This window comes from Asparagus officinalis, chromosome 7 (genome assembly GCF_001876935.1).
Source record: "Asparagus officinalis chromosome 7, Aspof.V1, whole genome shotgun sequence".
NCBI classification, from domain to species: domain Eukaryota; kingdom Viridiplantae; phylum Streptophyta; class Magnoliopsida; order Asparagales; family Asparagaceae; genus Asparagus; species Asparagus officinalis.
In genome coordinates this window covers 23,707,524-23,722,059 of record NC_033800.1, presented here as the reverse complement: position 1 = coordinate 23,722,059, position 14,536 = coordinate 23,707,524, and the positions used below count along the sequence as shown (strand labels likewise).

Here is a 14,536-nt window from a genome sequence, read left to right as displayed (position 1 = left end):
TTTATATTTTACAAAACTGCCTCACTTCGGTGCCTCACTCGAGCCTGAGGATTAGGACTCTCAAACTATCTCACTTCTCTCTCAAAGAGGCTCTCTAACTCTTTATATTAGAGGTTTTCTCTCACTCTAGGAAGTGGATTATTTTCTTGTATTGGATGGATATGAATGAAGGCTTCCACCCCTATATATACTACTCCACCTTCATAATGAGTGGTGGGGATTAATTTGATCCAATGATAGAGATTAGCTCTCTAGAATTCTCCACACATATCTTTACTTTCTAGAGATTTCTAAAGAATCTCTACACTCCTCCATTCTATTCAATATTCTTCCAAAATGTTCCAGAAGGCTCCACACATCTCTAGAATATTCTAGAGGATTCTACACGTTTCTAGAGAATTCTACATTTCTATAGAGTTCTCTAGAAAGTTTTAGAATTTTCTAGAATCTTCCCAATTAAGAAGGGATCCAAACAGATACTTGATATAGTTATGTGATAATATATTTGGGTTATAAAGGAAAACAAAAGAACAGTCAAAGATTAATATTTTTAATGATATTTTTTCTCATCAAGCCCATGTGTTACTGTTTTCCCTAAGCTATCGCTATCCCATGCATATGACAACGGTTGACCGAGACACATAATTGAGTCTTATTCATACACTTGTCCATTATTTAACACAACATTATACATCTAGAGTCTTGTTTTTTTTTAAACCCGCGTGGTTGGCGCATCGTAAGGCTCTACTACACTCTTCCTGGGAAGCGATTCATAGCAGGCTAGTTTCGTATTCAAATCCCTCAACAGGAAACAAAAACCCTCAGGCCAGTGCCAGCCATGAAGCACGAGCGTAGATTAGTCTCATACATGCATAGAAAAAAATTATTTAAACATGCACTCAATTATAAGATGTATGTTTTAATTTAAAAAAAATATTGTCTTACACTTCTTCCACGCATATGCTACACTTTAAATCAATTTCTTGAAACTTGTTAGACATCAGTCGAGCTCATTTCAGCATATATTCAAGTTTAAAACTATAATTTTAAAGGATCATTTAGCATTCGAGTTCAAAGATGAGCATTTTTCAAATTATATTATAATCAACATAATAAAAAAAACTTAAGACTATGATAGAAAATTTATTTCTAATAACACATGAATTGAAAAATGGCAACAATCTCATGTAAATACCCGTTTTTAAATTTTCGCGACTAACTCAAAAATGTTAACATTTATGCGACCAATATGTAAACCCCACCCCCCAAAAAAAAACAAAGAAAGGAAAACAGAAAAAAGACAAAAGTAATAAAAAAAGCTAAAATGTAATTTTTTTTTCTCATTTTTGCTGCGGTTCTTCGCCCTCCGTAAATCTCATGTCCCTCGCTGCGACACGCTCTCCAACGTAGAGAGGAGAGGATTCCTCTCTCTCTCTCTCTCTAAAACCTCGATCTCTTTCTCTGTCTAGGAATCTCGACCTCCTTAGTTTCGATCGCAATCGAAATTGTCGCCATTAGAAACTCACAATTATAATGCCCTGTTATCACTCTTCGTTAGGATCGCGGATTCGATCGTGGCTTCGAGATTACGACAGGATTCAAGACGTAGCCGTCATCCTCATCTACATCCAAGTCAGTCGAACCCCCCTACGGTTTCTCAATTTCAATTTCTTGCGTAGGGCTTAGGTTTCGAGATTTCATTTCTTCTGTTGCGTTTGAATTTTAGATTGGCTGCGCTCTGGTTGGATCTCTGGGGGCGTTGTTCAATGGCGTGCTGCTGATTAATCTTGTCATAGCTCTCTTTGCTCTCGTTGCGATCGAGAGTAGTAGCCAGAGCCTCGGAAGAACTTACGCTGTCCTTCTCTTCTGTGCGATTATTCTCGATATCAGCTGGCTTATACTCTTTTCGGGCTCGATTTGGTACCCACCCTTTTCCCACTGGCAATTTTTGTGTAAATTATGTTCCGTCAATGGAGTTAGTTGCCAATTGGATTCATGAATCAACAATGAGAGAACACCCGAAGAGTATGGGAACTTGTAGCTTATTACTACCTAGGTTGACCCATATTTAAGTTCTATTACAGTGTCACAATAGAAGTATTTAGTTGCTAATATGAGGATTTTGTGGGCAATGGGGTAGAATGATGATACCCATGAGATGTTTTGTTGTTCAAATAGTGACGTTCCTGAAGAAAGAGGAAGAGATAATCACAATTATCTTATATAATTAATGTCATATCAATGATGTTTAGAGTCACAGAGATAATACGGCCAAGCCCAAGGGTTTTCTTGTGCCTGGGGTTTGTGTGAAATGATCTTGCATGTGGGAGGTCTAATTGCCAGGATTCTCTGTTACTGAATCCTACATATAAAGAGTAGTGATAACTGTACACAAGAGTTACTCTACTCTTGCACTCCTACACACAAAAAAGTGGGATCTCTTTTCGTAAATTGCAAAAGGAAATTGTGAGTTGCAATGGACCCCCCTTCATTGTTTCCAAGGGTACAAGAGTAGTACAACTCTTGCAGTACACATAAATCGTAGTTTTAGAGGATTGATAATGTTTACTTCAATCTGTTCACAATTATTTCAGCTTGAGGGCTCTTTCTTTGGTCCTGGAGGTGCGATTCACTGATTCTTATTAGCCTATAGGAGACTTTCTACAGGACTATCACATAGTTTTAGACGCGTGTCGGACATGAATACGGCACCAAAAATGAAGTGTCCGAGTAACCTAGCTATCTACAAAGTAGGTGAAAAATGGTTGTACTTTTCTGAGGCTATGAGAACCTGATTCATAACTATTAGTTACTATCTACAAAAGCAGGTAAAAATGGATCTACTTTTCTGAAGTTACGAGTTCCTGATTCAGGTATAGTAATCTCTGACAATGTTTTTCTTCTGATTTATGGCTACTAGAATATAATAACAAAGATTGAATGTGCAGATAATTAAGACCTCAGAGATGATAGATCTAGTCAAGGGAAGAATTTTGGAATTAAGATCTACATGAGAGATTTGAGAATCTTGAGATCAAATATGCAAAGTTTATGGATTAATTAGAACCTAAATGCTAAGTATTGATAGAATTAGTTAGAACCTAAATTGCTAATTATTGATCTTTGCTTACCGTTACCTTTACAATTAAGGTTTTTTATGTAGAATAATCTTGAGTTGCTCTTGGTCCAAGCTTTTCAGTAAACATCATTGTCGAGTAGGAACTTGCACGTCATTTGTTCGAGCAACCTAATTGCGGATAAGGTTAAATTGGGTAGCCATAGAATCAAGCTTCTTTTGAGAATATGTAAAATTTGTCGATTACTTAGAAATGAAATTTAAAGTATTATTGCCTATACATAATGGTTCTATTGCTCTGGGACCAAATTTCTCAATAAATGACAACTTTCTTCTCACTAATATGCGTTAAATATGCACATTAAGTTGAACTCTGTCCCGTAGTGGCATGGAACCCGATTTGTTCTGGTTCACGGGGTGGGTACGGGAATGTGGCACGCCACTTATTAAGAATTGAGTGCGAGGGGGGTGCACTTATACGCTTATACGGGGTGGGAATCGGGTCGTGCTCCACCTGAATCTGGGACGATTGTATTCAGGTCGTGGCTTGCTATAGGGTTCCACGTTCCCAACTTCTATGTTCTGACCAACGTTCATGAGCGTTTAAAATCAAAATGTTTTTAACTAGGATTAGAGATGTTAGCAAGCAGATTGACTTAATTAGTGCTCATCATCCTACTCTTGTTACATCAGGCTTATAATTGGCCTTGAATTTCATTGAGTAGAATATTACATCTCATTTCTTGCCTTTTTTTGTATTACGGTTGTCAATTTTCGATCCTTTTGACTGCATATTATGTGACTATGAGTTCTTCCATCTACCTTTTCTTGCAACATGGTGCTCTGAATACCCCTCTTGTGGATATGCCTACATCCTCCAAGTGACAGAAACTGATGTTACACTCTGGTGCAGTGGCTAGCTTGGATTTGTGCACAAAGACATCTTCTTTGGTCTTCGTCTATGTAGCACGGACCTTTATTGCTTGGCAATCTGTTTGACTTAGCAGCTAGTACTTATTGCTATGTCATTTCTTTTTTTGGATGTACTGTTTTCGAATCTAATCTGACGAATGTTGTATCCCATCATCTTTGTGGCGGACCGGCAGCGTATACATGTCCATGCTTTTTAAGCTGTCGTCAAACCTTTTTCTAGCTGGTTCTTGTTGCTGGCTTTTACTTGACAGTAACTCAACTCTCACTCATTTGTGACTGACTGTTTCTGTCCTTATTCTAATTTTTCTCTTTGGAGTGTTGTGCCTGTACAAAGTTTCTCTTACAATTAAATCTTTATTTACTCCTCAAAGTATCCCAATGATGGATTGCTATATCTACAATATTTCTGCTGGCAAACTTTAGATACCTTCAGTGGCTACCTTAGGTACTGTCAGCAGTTATTGACTTGACTTGACTTTAGGTCCAAATTCATGATGTTAGTCTAGCCCATCATGGATGGGTATGCATTTTCTCTTTTAGTCAGTGATACAAAGTGACATCGGCTGCTATTGATTTGTATTTTGTTGTTTTTCTTATAACTATTATCTGCCATCTGACTTCTGCATTGTTTTTCTGCAAAGTATTTCTTCTTTTTCATTATTCCGTAACATAGACAATTAATATTTTTTTTCTACATCATGCTTGTGTACAGGAATTTTGCTCCTGCAGAATATGGCACTTTCATCGTCTTCTCACTCAGACTTGCTTTGTCGATGCAAATTATTGGCTTTTCAGTTAGGTTCTTGTCATCATTCCTGTGGATTCAGATGTACAGATTGGGACCTGGGTCCATTGACAGTACAGCCTACCATGAAGTAGATTTTGATGTGAGAAGTAGTTTTCTAAATCCTGCAACTCATGAAATAGCCAGAGAGAACTCCAATTCTGAAGAGTTTATAGGAGGGTCGATTTATGATCCGGCTTATTTCTCTTCCCTTTTTGAAGATAGTCAAGATAATGGATATCTCCGTAAGGTACCTAAGTTCCTCTTCTAATGCATTGCAGCAGTATTTGCAGTAGGGATCAAAATATTACTTGCATGTTACATTGACTTGAAGACAACACCATCGAAGTGGAAAAGGGCCAGGTTATTTTTTGATGTTGAATTGGTCAATGTACCTGAGTCATAAATTTTTAAGTATATCAAAATAATTGCCTTAAGCAATGAGGATTTTGAATCATTTTCTCTTTGATTTTAGTTGTCGTGTGACATCCTTGTCCGTGGTTGTGACTCTACTGTAGAAATGATAAAAATTGTTTAAAGTCTATTATCATACATATCAGTGCAGTAGGGAGAGTGTGGATTAATGAAATTTAAATTTCAAGTGTTTAGATGCTATACGACATGTCCTTATACCGTGTTACCTAGAAACTCCATTTTAGAAGATTTCTCTTTGTTGAGCACAGGACCACTAGGATATGACATGACAGTTAACATTGGTATCCTATTACTCGGATACTCAGTATGGAATTAAAAAACAAAAAATAGAAAATAGTCGTATTTAAAGATATGAAAGGCTTATGAACAAATATTTAGAATGGATCTTGAAGGGAAAGAAGAAGGACGTGCTAACAAATTTTATATTACTTTCACAATCATCTTAACTTGTTTAATGTTTTTTTAACTATGTCAGATGTCAATGTCATGAGACTGAATAGTGGTACATAGAACTTGTTGCTTCTCTAAGTATGAGATCAATAAAATATGTAGTTTGATCGCTGTCCCTATGTGTTATAAAGCGGCCATGTTGGACACCATAGGACAGTCAACACTTGGTGCCCATGGCGCATATCCCGTGTCCCATGTCCATGTAACTCAGCAACTCTACAATCTTACCTATTACTATTTTTTCTTTGATTACCTTTTTTTCCTTTGATGGGATGGCTGGAGACATAGCTGGCCTAGTAAGCGGTTTAACTCCAACTGCAGACTGCAGTAAGACATTTTTCGGGTTGTGAAGTTCATTGAGACATTGGTTTATTGATTATATGTGGTATGTGCATTCAGATGTAAAAGTTCAACTCATAGAAAAAGGTGATCAACTTATCATCCAGAATATTAATGAATACTGAAAGCCTTAAGAGATGACATCATACTTCAACCTGCAAAAGAAGCTCCTTATTCAGTTGTTAACCATGTACTAATGTTGGTCTTGCTAGAAATCCCCTCTTGTTTTTGCATTTGTCTCCCGCAGTATGATATTCATTAATGCTTTTTCATCACTTTGTTCTCTTCTTCCTGCTCCGTGATAGTATATTTTCTTTGTTCTTCAGTGGGAATTTCCTACGATCTAATAAGAGATTTTGGGTAAATTGGAATCCTGACACAGTTTTTTCCTAGGGCTCAATCTCTGCATCTTATCATGATCTCCATGCCCTAAGATACATATGAATCTTGAGGTTTGAGACTTTTAACATTTGTCAAGTGGTTGCAAAAGCAATAGATTCTCAGTAATAGAACAGTCATGAATACTAGGGAAAATAATGGAATGGCATGATTTTTTATGCATTCAGTTTTTATTTTTTATGTATGTAATATATGTGATTGGCGTGTGGCCAAGCTGCACGAGTTTCTCTGTAGTTACACTGAACTCTGAACAGTTTTACATTATTGAAACTTAGTACTCAAATATAGAGTTTAATAAAGGGAAATAGATGTTTCCTCCGTCCAATAATAACAAAGAACTAATAATAACAAAGAACTTAACAGCCATGACAGCTCTTACGAGGGCGTATATTGTGAAAAACATTTGCTTAAACTAATTGATTATGTTGCCTAGGTCATTATGTCTAAACTGCATGGAAGGGGTGGGTAACAGCTGTATATATGTAGGGAATCAAAACAAGTTTTTGTGCAGCTGTACCAGAACAATGAGAATTTGGTAAGGTTAAAAGAGTGATCTGTTGAGAAGGATAGAGACTGAATGTAATGCATTTGAGGAAACTAATGGACATATTTATATAGGTAGAAGGGATCTATTGGTAGAGGAAACTTCGGCTTGGCTAGGCATAGGCATCTATCAGAAGGTCATCAAGCCCAGTGAGCAAAGAGGCTCTTCATTGAGCAAATGATTTGCAAAGAAGAGAGGTGTAGGCTTGAATTGAAGCTCTGAAAAGGTAGTAGCTTGTTTGGTGAAAGACTGAACGGTGAAATTCAATATTAATAAATGATGCAGGGTTAATAGACCAAAAGACTTGTATATTTTAACTAAGAGTTGTTCTATTTTGCCTATTTTTAGAATCACGTTGTATACGGTCTCCTGCACCCTTTTTATTTTATTTTATTTTATTTTTATTTTTTTGAGGGGGGCAAACTACAGAAAGAGAATGTTTGCTATTTCTGAATTTGCTGAACCACTTTCTTCCTGTTGTTCCCTCTCTCATCTTCTCCTATGGAGCTTCAGAAAGGAGCTATATCACCATGCAAATATCAAATAGTCTTCTTCCTACACTAGTCTCTCATCTTAACATGATCATAATAAAAGCTCTACATTTGAAGGTCGGAGAGGGAGTGTTGGTCCTCATGTTGGCTATCTTAGAGCATGCTGGTTTCCTGTTCTCGTTAATCATGACTCTTTAATCTATACTTTCAATCTGTCATTGGCAATCGAAGGTCTCACAATGTTAGCGGACATGGCTACTAGCAAGCCGAATTTGGCAGCAAACTAGCAATCTCCTCCATATTGACATCATAACAATAATTGTTGTAATTTTGTCATTTGTGGGTTAGGTACTCATGCTTCATGGATGAAATTTTCATGCATTTGAGGATCACTTTAGGTTGGGATATTTAGGACTTCGTGGACCTGCTCATGCTGGTGTTGTTGCCTTGTTGGTACCCAGGGCATTCGTTTTGGTGGGGATGGAAGGGTGAGAAAATTTTAAAGCTTGCTGATATACTGTAACTTGCTAGAGTTCTGCCGCTATTTATATTTATAAGCTCGACTGTTTATGTAGATTTTGAATTTTGTGAGGTAGCTGCTCATTGGTGATAGTGTTCATACATAGGGCATCATCGAGATGTGCGTGCATGTGTGTGTGCATATTATGGTTCAGGGTTTGTGGTGTTGCTACGGAAGGAAGGAGTACCATTTGAAAAAGGAAATAATGAAAGTGCATAGAGCAATCTGATATTCTGTATTCACTAGAGTTCTGACACTATTTTAATTGCAAGCTTGGTTGTTTATGTCGATTTTGAAGTTTGAGCTATGTTTTGTAAACAGAGTTCTGTAGATGGGCCTAGGAGGCTTCGTCTTTTGGGCGATGTGGATACATATTTTAAAGGCACCTGGCTGATCAGATTATTTGTATATTTTTCTACTTCCTATTATAGGTCATGCCTATGATCCTTGTGTGAAGTATATGTAGACTATAAGACTTCTTTTGACCATATCAATCATAAAATCTACTCTTGTGCCTCATTGCTCTCCTTAGCACTTGCTGGAGATATTGACCTATATTTTTTCTTCAAATTTATCCAATGCTGTTCAGAGCTAAGTTGATATTTTTCTTTGCTGCTCAGGATGAGAAAAGAAATTTTGGATTTGACAGAGGGTCAACATCAACGATTGAGTCACCCCAACTCAAATCATGTGTTAGTAGATCATTCCAGATTATTGATGTAAGTGAATCTGCCAATTATTTTCCTTTTACATGTTATTGTTTGCCAAAGTCTTTGACTATGTTTGTGTTTAGACCATTGAAGTATTTCCCAAGTCCAACCTTTTAGATTATTTCCTTGATAAGGTCAGACTGGACCACGAGTAAAATGAACTTCGTCATCTGGTTGCAAGCTTTATAGTTCGCTGGTAATCTCTCCCAGTTGACGACAGAGCTTTGATGAGTTCATCCCATAATTGGATCAAAGATTTGGATCTTGGCTTGCTACCTTTTATATTAAGATGCACCAAGTTTCGTCATTTAGGATAAATATCTGAAGTTTACTGTTATCAAAATAGTACTACAAAAGTTTAGCCTACTTTTTAAATTTTAATCGTCGTCGTCAAGTGTCTTTCAAGTTATCTATGATAGACTAATGGGATATGTGAATTTATGTCCATCAACTAGGGTGAAGGTTTTCAACTGACTGACATAATTACTTTCTCGAATATTGCGTCAATGTTGAGTATTTTTTTATTTGGCATGTCAAACTCCTTGAGACTATACTGTTGTTCAAACTGTACACTTCGACATTTCAGCTGGGCCTTAGATTTTTCCCTAAAAGTTCTAGGGATGTGTGGTTCCAGTTGGCTTTTGAGGTAAGAGTATGCCTAAAGATAAAAGTAGATCAGCTTAGAAATGTCAAAATCTTACTCTTTTCTAGAAAGGGATAAGGAAGGTCATCCCTTGATCGCATGCATGGAGTTGTTAGCGATCAAGCCAGCAGTCCATTCTACCTGTCAATTTGTGTTCCGAGATTTATAATAGATCTTTCATAGCTAACTTCGCTATTGATTTTAGACCAACTCTTTTTTTTTTTTTTGCGATATGCATTGATTCTTTTTATGTTTCCTGCTTCACTGAAGTTCATTTTGTTTGGAAAAAAGTGGGATGCCAATTATGAAATTTCAAGAATGGAATTTTAAAATTTTCATTTTTCTGTGAAGGTAAAATTAAGATAAGAAACCTGTATGGCTTGTAAATTGACCAATAATATATATACCATAAATCTTGCGGCTATTTCTTCTCAAATATCAGATACTGGTTACATCATTCTTTTTAGTCGGAAAAAAAATCTAGTATTGTTAACATTGTGGCATTTGATATATATTTGTTTTGTAATAATGATATTTACAATTGCATCTGCAGGTTGATAATGTTCAGAGAACGCCAGAAGCTGCCAATCTAAATTGAAGACGTGCACAAAACTTTTGTCACAATATTTGGCCTCCAATTCTTTTTGTTCTCTTCGTATATTGATTTGGGCATAGAGTTAGCGTATAGATCTGGGCTTTGTACAGCAACCCAATTTTTGCAGCAATTTTTTTAACCCTCAATTTTCGAGGGAATTATAATAGAAAAGAGATCCACAACCTTCTTACCTGTCATCTATGTAAATGATAATGATTGGAGGATATTAGTTATACCATCGTCTGATGCCCTTCATTTTGGTTCTCTGAGGGTATCAAACACCATGCAGGCTAGCATGGAGGGTGTTCTCGTAGAAATCGAATTCAGAATACTTGCTCCTTGGCAGTGGCTCTGTGATGCTTTCTGGGTATAATAGGTGTTCTGATAGGGAATTTGCAGTACTTAGGGGTGCTCCTACCGTATTCACTTCGATTTTTTGCTGGTATTGGTTACTCATAGAAGTAGTGCATGTTCTTGGAGAACTATTTTGTGCTTCTCTTGTTCTCTGCAATACATCTTCGAACAGACAACGGGGGGCAAGGAAAAAATTGTGACAGGTTAAGTGAACATAAGTGACAAATATGTTCATATATACTCACGCGAGGGGTATTGTGATCGCGTTGAAGTTATTTTGGGAGAAAATGCTGAAACTTTGAAGGTTTCTGAATTTCCTCCTGAAATTAATGAAATATCACGTTAAGTTATCTATCACTCGCTTGTTATGCAACCTTTCTTGCGCACAATAAGAGTCTCTTTGAATAAAAATTAAAAGTGGCATTTAAGGAAGGCGTTACTTCAGAAACAAACTGTTAATAGAAATTAAAAGTGGCATTTAAGAAGGCGTTACTAAATAATATACTAAACCAATTGGATAAGTTAATTTAAAAGTAATTAATAGATAAAATTATATTTTAATAAGGTGTCACATCATCAATTATCCCACATGAATTGTCAAATCAAATGCTGAAATTATTCAATTATCCCACTTTATCCCACTTTACCCCACTCAAAATATCCCAAAGGGGTAAAATTGTTCCATTGGAACACTTTTCCCCCTTAGCCCCAATTTGTCCCAACCAATAACCCCCCTTATTTTCTATGACTCGCGGTCTTTCAAATATCCAGGGTATCAACGTAACTGTCCATCTATGTCTATATATATCCGTACTAGAGAAATGAAGTAGCTGCAATTGGCTGCAAACCCGATAACTAGCTAGGTAGCTTTATCATATTCGTTAGGGTGCTATAGGAACAGGGGTCCCAAGGGGGGACAGATGAGGTGTCCCCCTAAATGCATGATGCATTGTTCATAAACAGTGCATCATGCATTCAGGAGGGCACCTCACCTGTCACTCGTTGGATATCCTATTTGGGTCCCTGAGGTATTTTTGTATTCGTTATTATCAATTATTATTCTCTCTCTACTCTTTATATCTTCTCTAAAACTTCGTCGATCTGCTACATATATCAATTTTTTCTAACATTTAACCATTCATGCCATGCCGGTGCATCTCCTATGAAAGAAACCAGTAACCCACAAAATATTATGAGACCGGGTTTACAAAAGGGCTTGAAGCCCAAGCCCAGTCGAATAACGTCGTAATAGTGCAATCCGGGTTGTTGGGCCGAGGCTTCAGCTGAACCCGCATCCAAAACACACTGGTCGTTGATTCGCTTGCTCCCCCCTCATCTCTCTCGGCCTCTTTTGCCCTTCTCTTCTCGCGCTCACTCTGTAGTCGGGATTAATTTTTTTGAAAAAAAAAAACTGAAAAAAATTAGTAAATTGATATTAGATTTTCACAGTTTTATCAGTTGACGGGGATTAATGTCGAGGTTCCGATCTCTGCTGCAAGGTTCTCTCAACGCCACCAAGAGAGGTAATCAAAAACCCTAACAAAAATACTGTATTTGGTTTTTCTTTTTTCTTTTTTTGGAAATTATCATGATTTGATACTGAATCCTTCAATTAATAATCCCTTCTTTTGTTTCAATAGTGTTTGATAGAAATTTGACCATTTCTCATACTAGCGTATGATTCAACATTTTCTAGCTGTATCTTTTGTTAATGACATTGCAATGAATTTAGGTCTGAATTTGTTAGTTGGGTAACACGAAAGTTTGGGTCCAGAAGAGGGAGGGAAAATAAGTGGACAAATAAATTTAGAGGAGGAATAAATGACATGAAAACCTGGAGAGATTGTAACTAGTGTCTAGTGTTACCCGATTTGTTCGCATGCATGATTGTTACGTCTAGAAACTAGTTGACAAGATTCTTCTGGTGATGGGGGTTGGTGTTGAGGGTCCCTCGGCTTCTCTACTGGCAGCCCGGTGGGTTGAGCCTCCTCCTACAAGGCCGACAAATGTTCAGAAGGCAGGTTGCTCCGATGACCCTCCGATGCTTAAGTCAGTAAATTGAGGGAGGAGGCAAAGTAGAAATTAGGATTTTTCTTGCCAACTATATCTCTATTTCTACTGATCCGGAGGGGTAAATCCGGAAGGGAAGCTTCCTAAGTGAATTCTCCATGCGTCTTCCTCTGACTAGCCGAGGTAGTTGCGCCAACTAGTAGAGGCGTGGAGTGAATGTGCCTTATAAGGGCAGTCGCTCCTCTCGATGTGAGTTGGTTAACAATCCATAGGTCACATGAGGGTTATTCGATTTTATTCGTTTCCTCTGGTAGAGGATGAGCCGAGCTTGGGTCGCATGGGCCGAGCAAGATTGTTTGAGGGAGTTACTGTTCTGATTGGGTTGGTGCCTGGTGTCCGATCTCACATGCTTGTTAGCGCGGTCTCTGGTCAGTATTTACGTTGACTGAGAGATGAAACAGGATTCACATGTCATTATATCATTGGCCTCTCTTAGAGGTCCGGTTCTTGGCATAACAATGCTGATGTGAGAGAGGAATTTTTTTCTCGTTGGGGAAGGTGGGAAAGATTAGATTGCTGTATGTTATACTGTAATGTAAAAATCCACATGATACAAGCATCGAGAACTATTTGTTGCTTTATTTACTGATTGGTTTCTTCTCTTGTGAAATCACATGATATCTAGAATTTTTGACATTGAATTCTACGAAAATGGAGGCTGCTACCAATTAGTAATGAAATGTTCTTGCTGTTACTTACACATTCTCCCTATTTGTCTAGGTTACTCCATGTTGGAATTGTTCTGCTTCATAAAAAGTTACTTAAGCAGCGCATGAATAAGCACTAAATTCCTATGGTACACTCTGAGCAACTGTTTTTTATGCTTATTCTTTCATGATGACTTGCAGCTCTTGCTTGGAATGTAGAAGATCTGATGCCACCAAGTGAAACATTTGTTTTCAATTTCAATTCCAAGGAGGAGCTCAAAAGGTGGCATTTGTACTCTGATTCCGAATATGGAGGTGATGATTCATATTCTTATAGTTTGATCTTGTACTTTAAGAAATCAGTTGCATACTGCTTGAAATTTGCATTATACTGCATTAAGATGCTCTTTTCGTATTAATAAAAAGTTTGGCAATGTGTGATACCACAGGCAATATGTTACCATCAATTGTGAGTGCTGGAAGTTGCTACAGTTATGTCAAATCCATGTCCTTTACAACTCTCTTTGTCTGTTCAGTATTTCGCACTCAGGCTGTTCCATTGTTGTAAATCATACCATTATGCCTAGGAAAGTACATGAGAAATGTAAGGACCATCTGACAGCTTAGCACGAACAGTTTAAAAGTATTGGTTACAATCTTTAGCACCTTAATTTGAAGTTAGCCTTTGTGTCAGTTAAGGGGTTTTTTTTTAAATGACCAAATTCTTGCTTGTGTAAATACCTAGGAAATTTTTGAATCTGGTGGTGGTTGTCGGCAATCTGTCACTATTCTGGGTTTTTTTTCCAACTAAGTGATATTTCTTTGCTATCTCTTTCTATACGGAAACACCTTTGTGTTGCAGTTACTGTTGTCATAGTTTTGAGTAGGTTTGACGAACAAAGTTTGAATTGAATATTCTAATTCGTATTCAAGACAAATAGGAAATGTGTATTCGAATTTGATTGAATTTAGTATTCGAATATTCGTCAACTATTCGCGAATATTCATTAACAGTTTTTCTGTAGTCTTTTTGTGAATTATTCGGTTCATATTTGATAGATATTCCATAAACATTTGATAAATATACGTTATGCTATCCTAGTCTTAAAATGCTGCCAAACATGATACAACCAATGTATATGCAACCTAGTGATAAATGTAATATTCACAAATCAAAATCTACTTGTATGTGACTATATGTGTAAAAAAAGTTTTGGGATGCATAGAAAATATAATAACTAAAATTTATAGGTCTAAAGTGTAATATATAAACTAATAGCTTATTAAATAAACAAATCGAATATATCTGATATTAAATTCTATATGTTTATGAACCGAATACTAAAAACTATTTGTTTATTGTTAAATGAACCATCAAAACAAATGTGACCGAATGCTTAAGCAAATAAATCCTGAACTGTTTGTTATATATTTGTTTCCATCCCTAGTTTTGAGTGTGATAGTGCATTTCGGTAATGGCGTTTCAAATTTTTTGGAAGTTTGACAATGTCTGCTTATCTTGTGCTAAACCTCAAATAATTTTTAT

The 14,536-nt window shown here is 36.8% G+C and overlaps 1 protein-coding gene across 2 annotated transcripts; it reads left to right on the top strand.

Moving 5' to 3' along the window:
* LOC109850281 lies at positions 1,337 to 10,111 on the top strand. 2 transcript variants are annotated; one of them, XM_020420258.1, is made up of 5 exons: positions 1,339 to 1,632; positions 1,727 to 1,920; positions 4,722 to 5,043; positions 8,592 to 8,690; positions 9,878 to 10,111. In XM_020420258.1, the coding sequence occupies exons 1-5, from the start codon at positions 1,534 to 1,536 to the stop codon at positions 9,920 to 9,922; spliced, it is 759 nt and encodes a 252-aa protein (XP_020275847.1). In that variant the 5' UTR covers positions 1,339 to 1,533; the 3' UTR covers positions 9,923 to 10,111. The 2 variants fall into 2 exon arrangements, with proteins under 2 accessions (XP_020275848.1, XP_020275847.1); XM_020420259.1 differs by lacking the exons at positions 8,592 to 8,690; positions 9,878 to 10,111 and adding an exon at positions 8,293 to 8,585 and having other exon boundaries at positions 1,337 to 1,632.

Bases quoted from the DNA above. Each gene is read 5' to 3' on its own strand.
- LOC109850281 (XM_020420258.1), top strand. From the start codon at position 1,534: ATGCCCTGTTATCACTCTTCGTTAGGATCGCGGATTCGATCGTGGCTT. The intron at 1,633-1,726 runs GTCAGTCGAACC...TTTGAATTTTAG, and splicing joins TCATCCTCATCTACATCCAA to ATTGGCTGCGCTCTGGTTGG. The intron at 1,921-4,721 runs GTACCCACCCTT...GCTTGTGTACAG, and splicing joins CTCTTTTCGGGCTCGATTTG to GAATTTTGCTCCTGCAGAAT.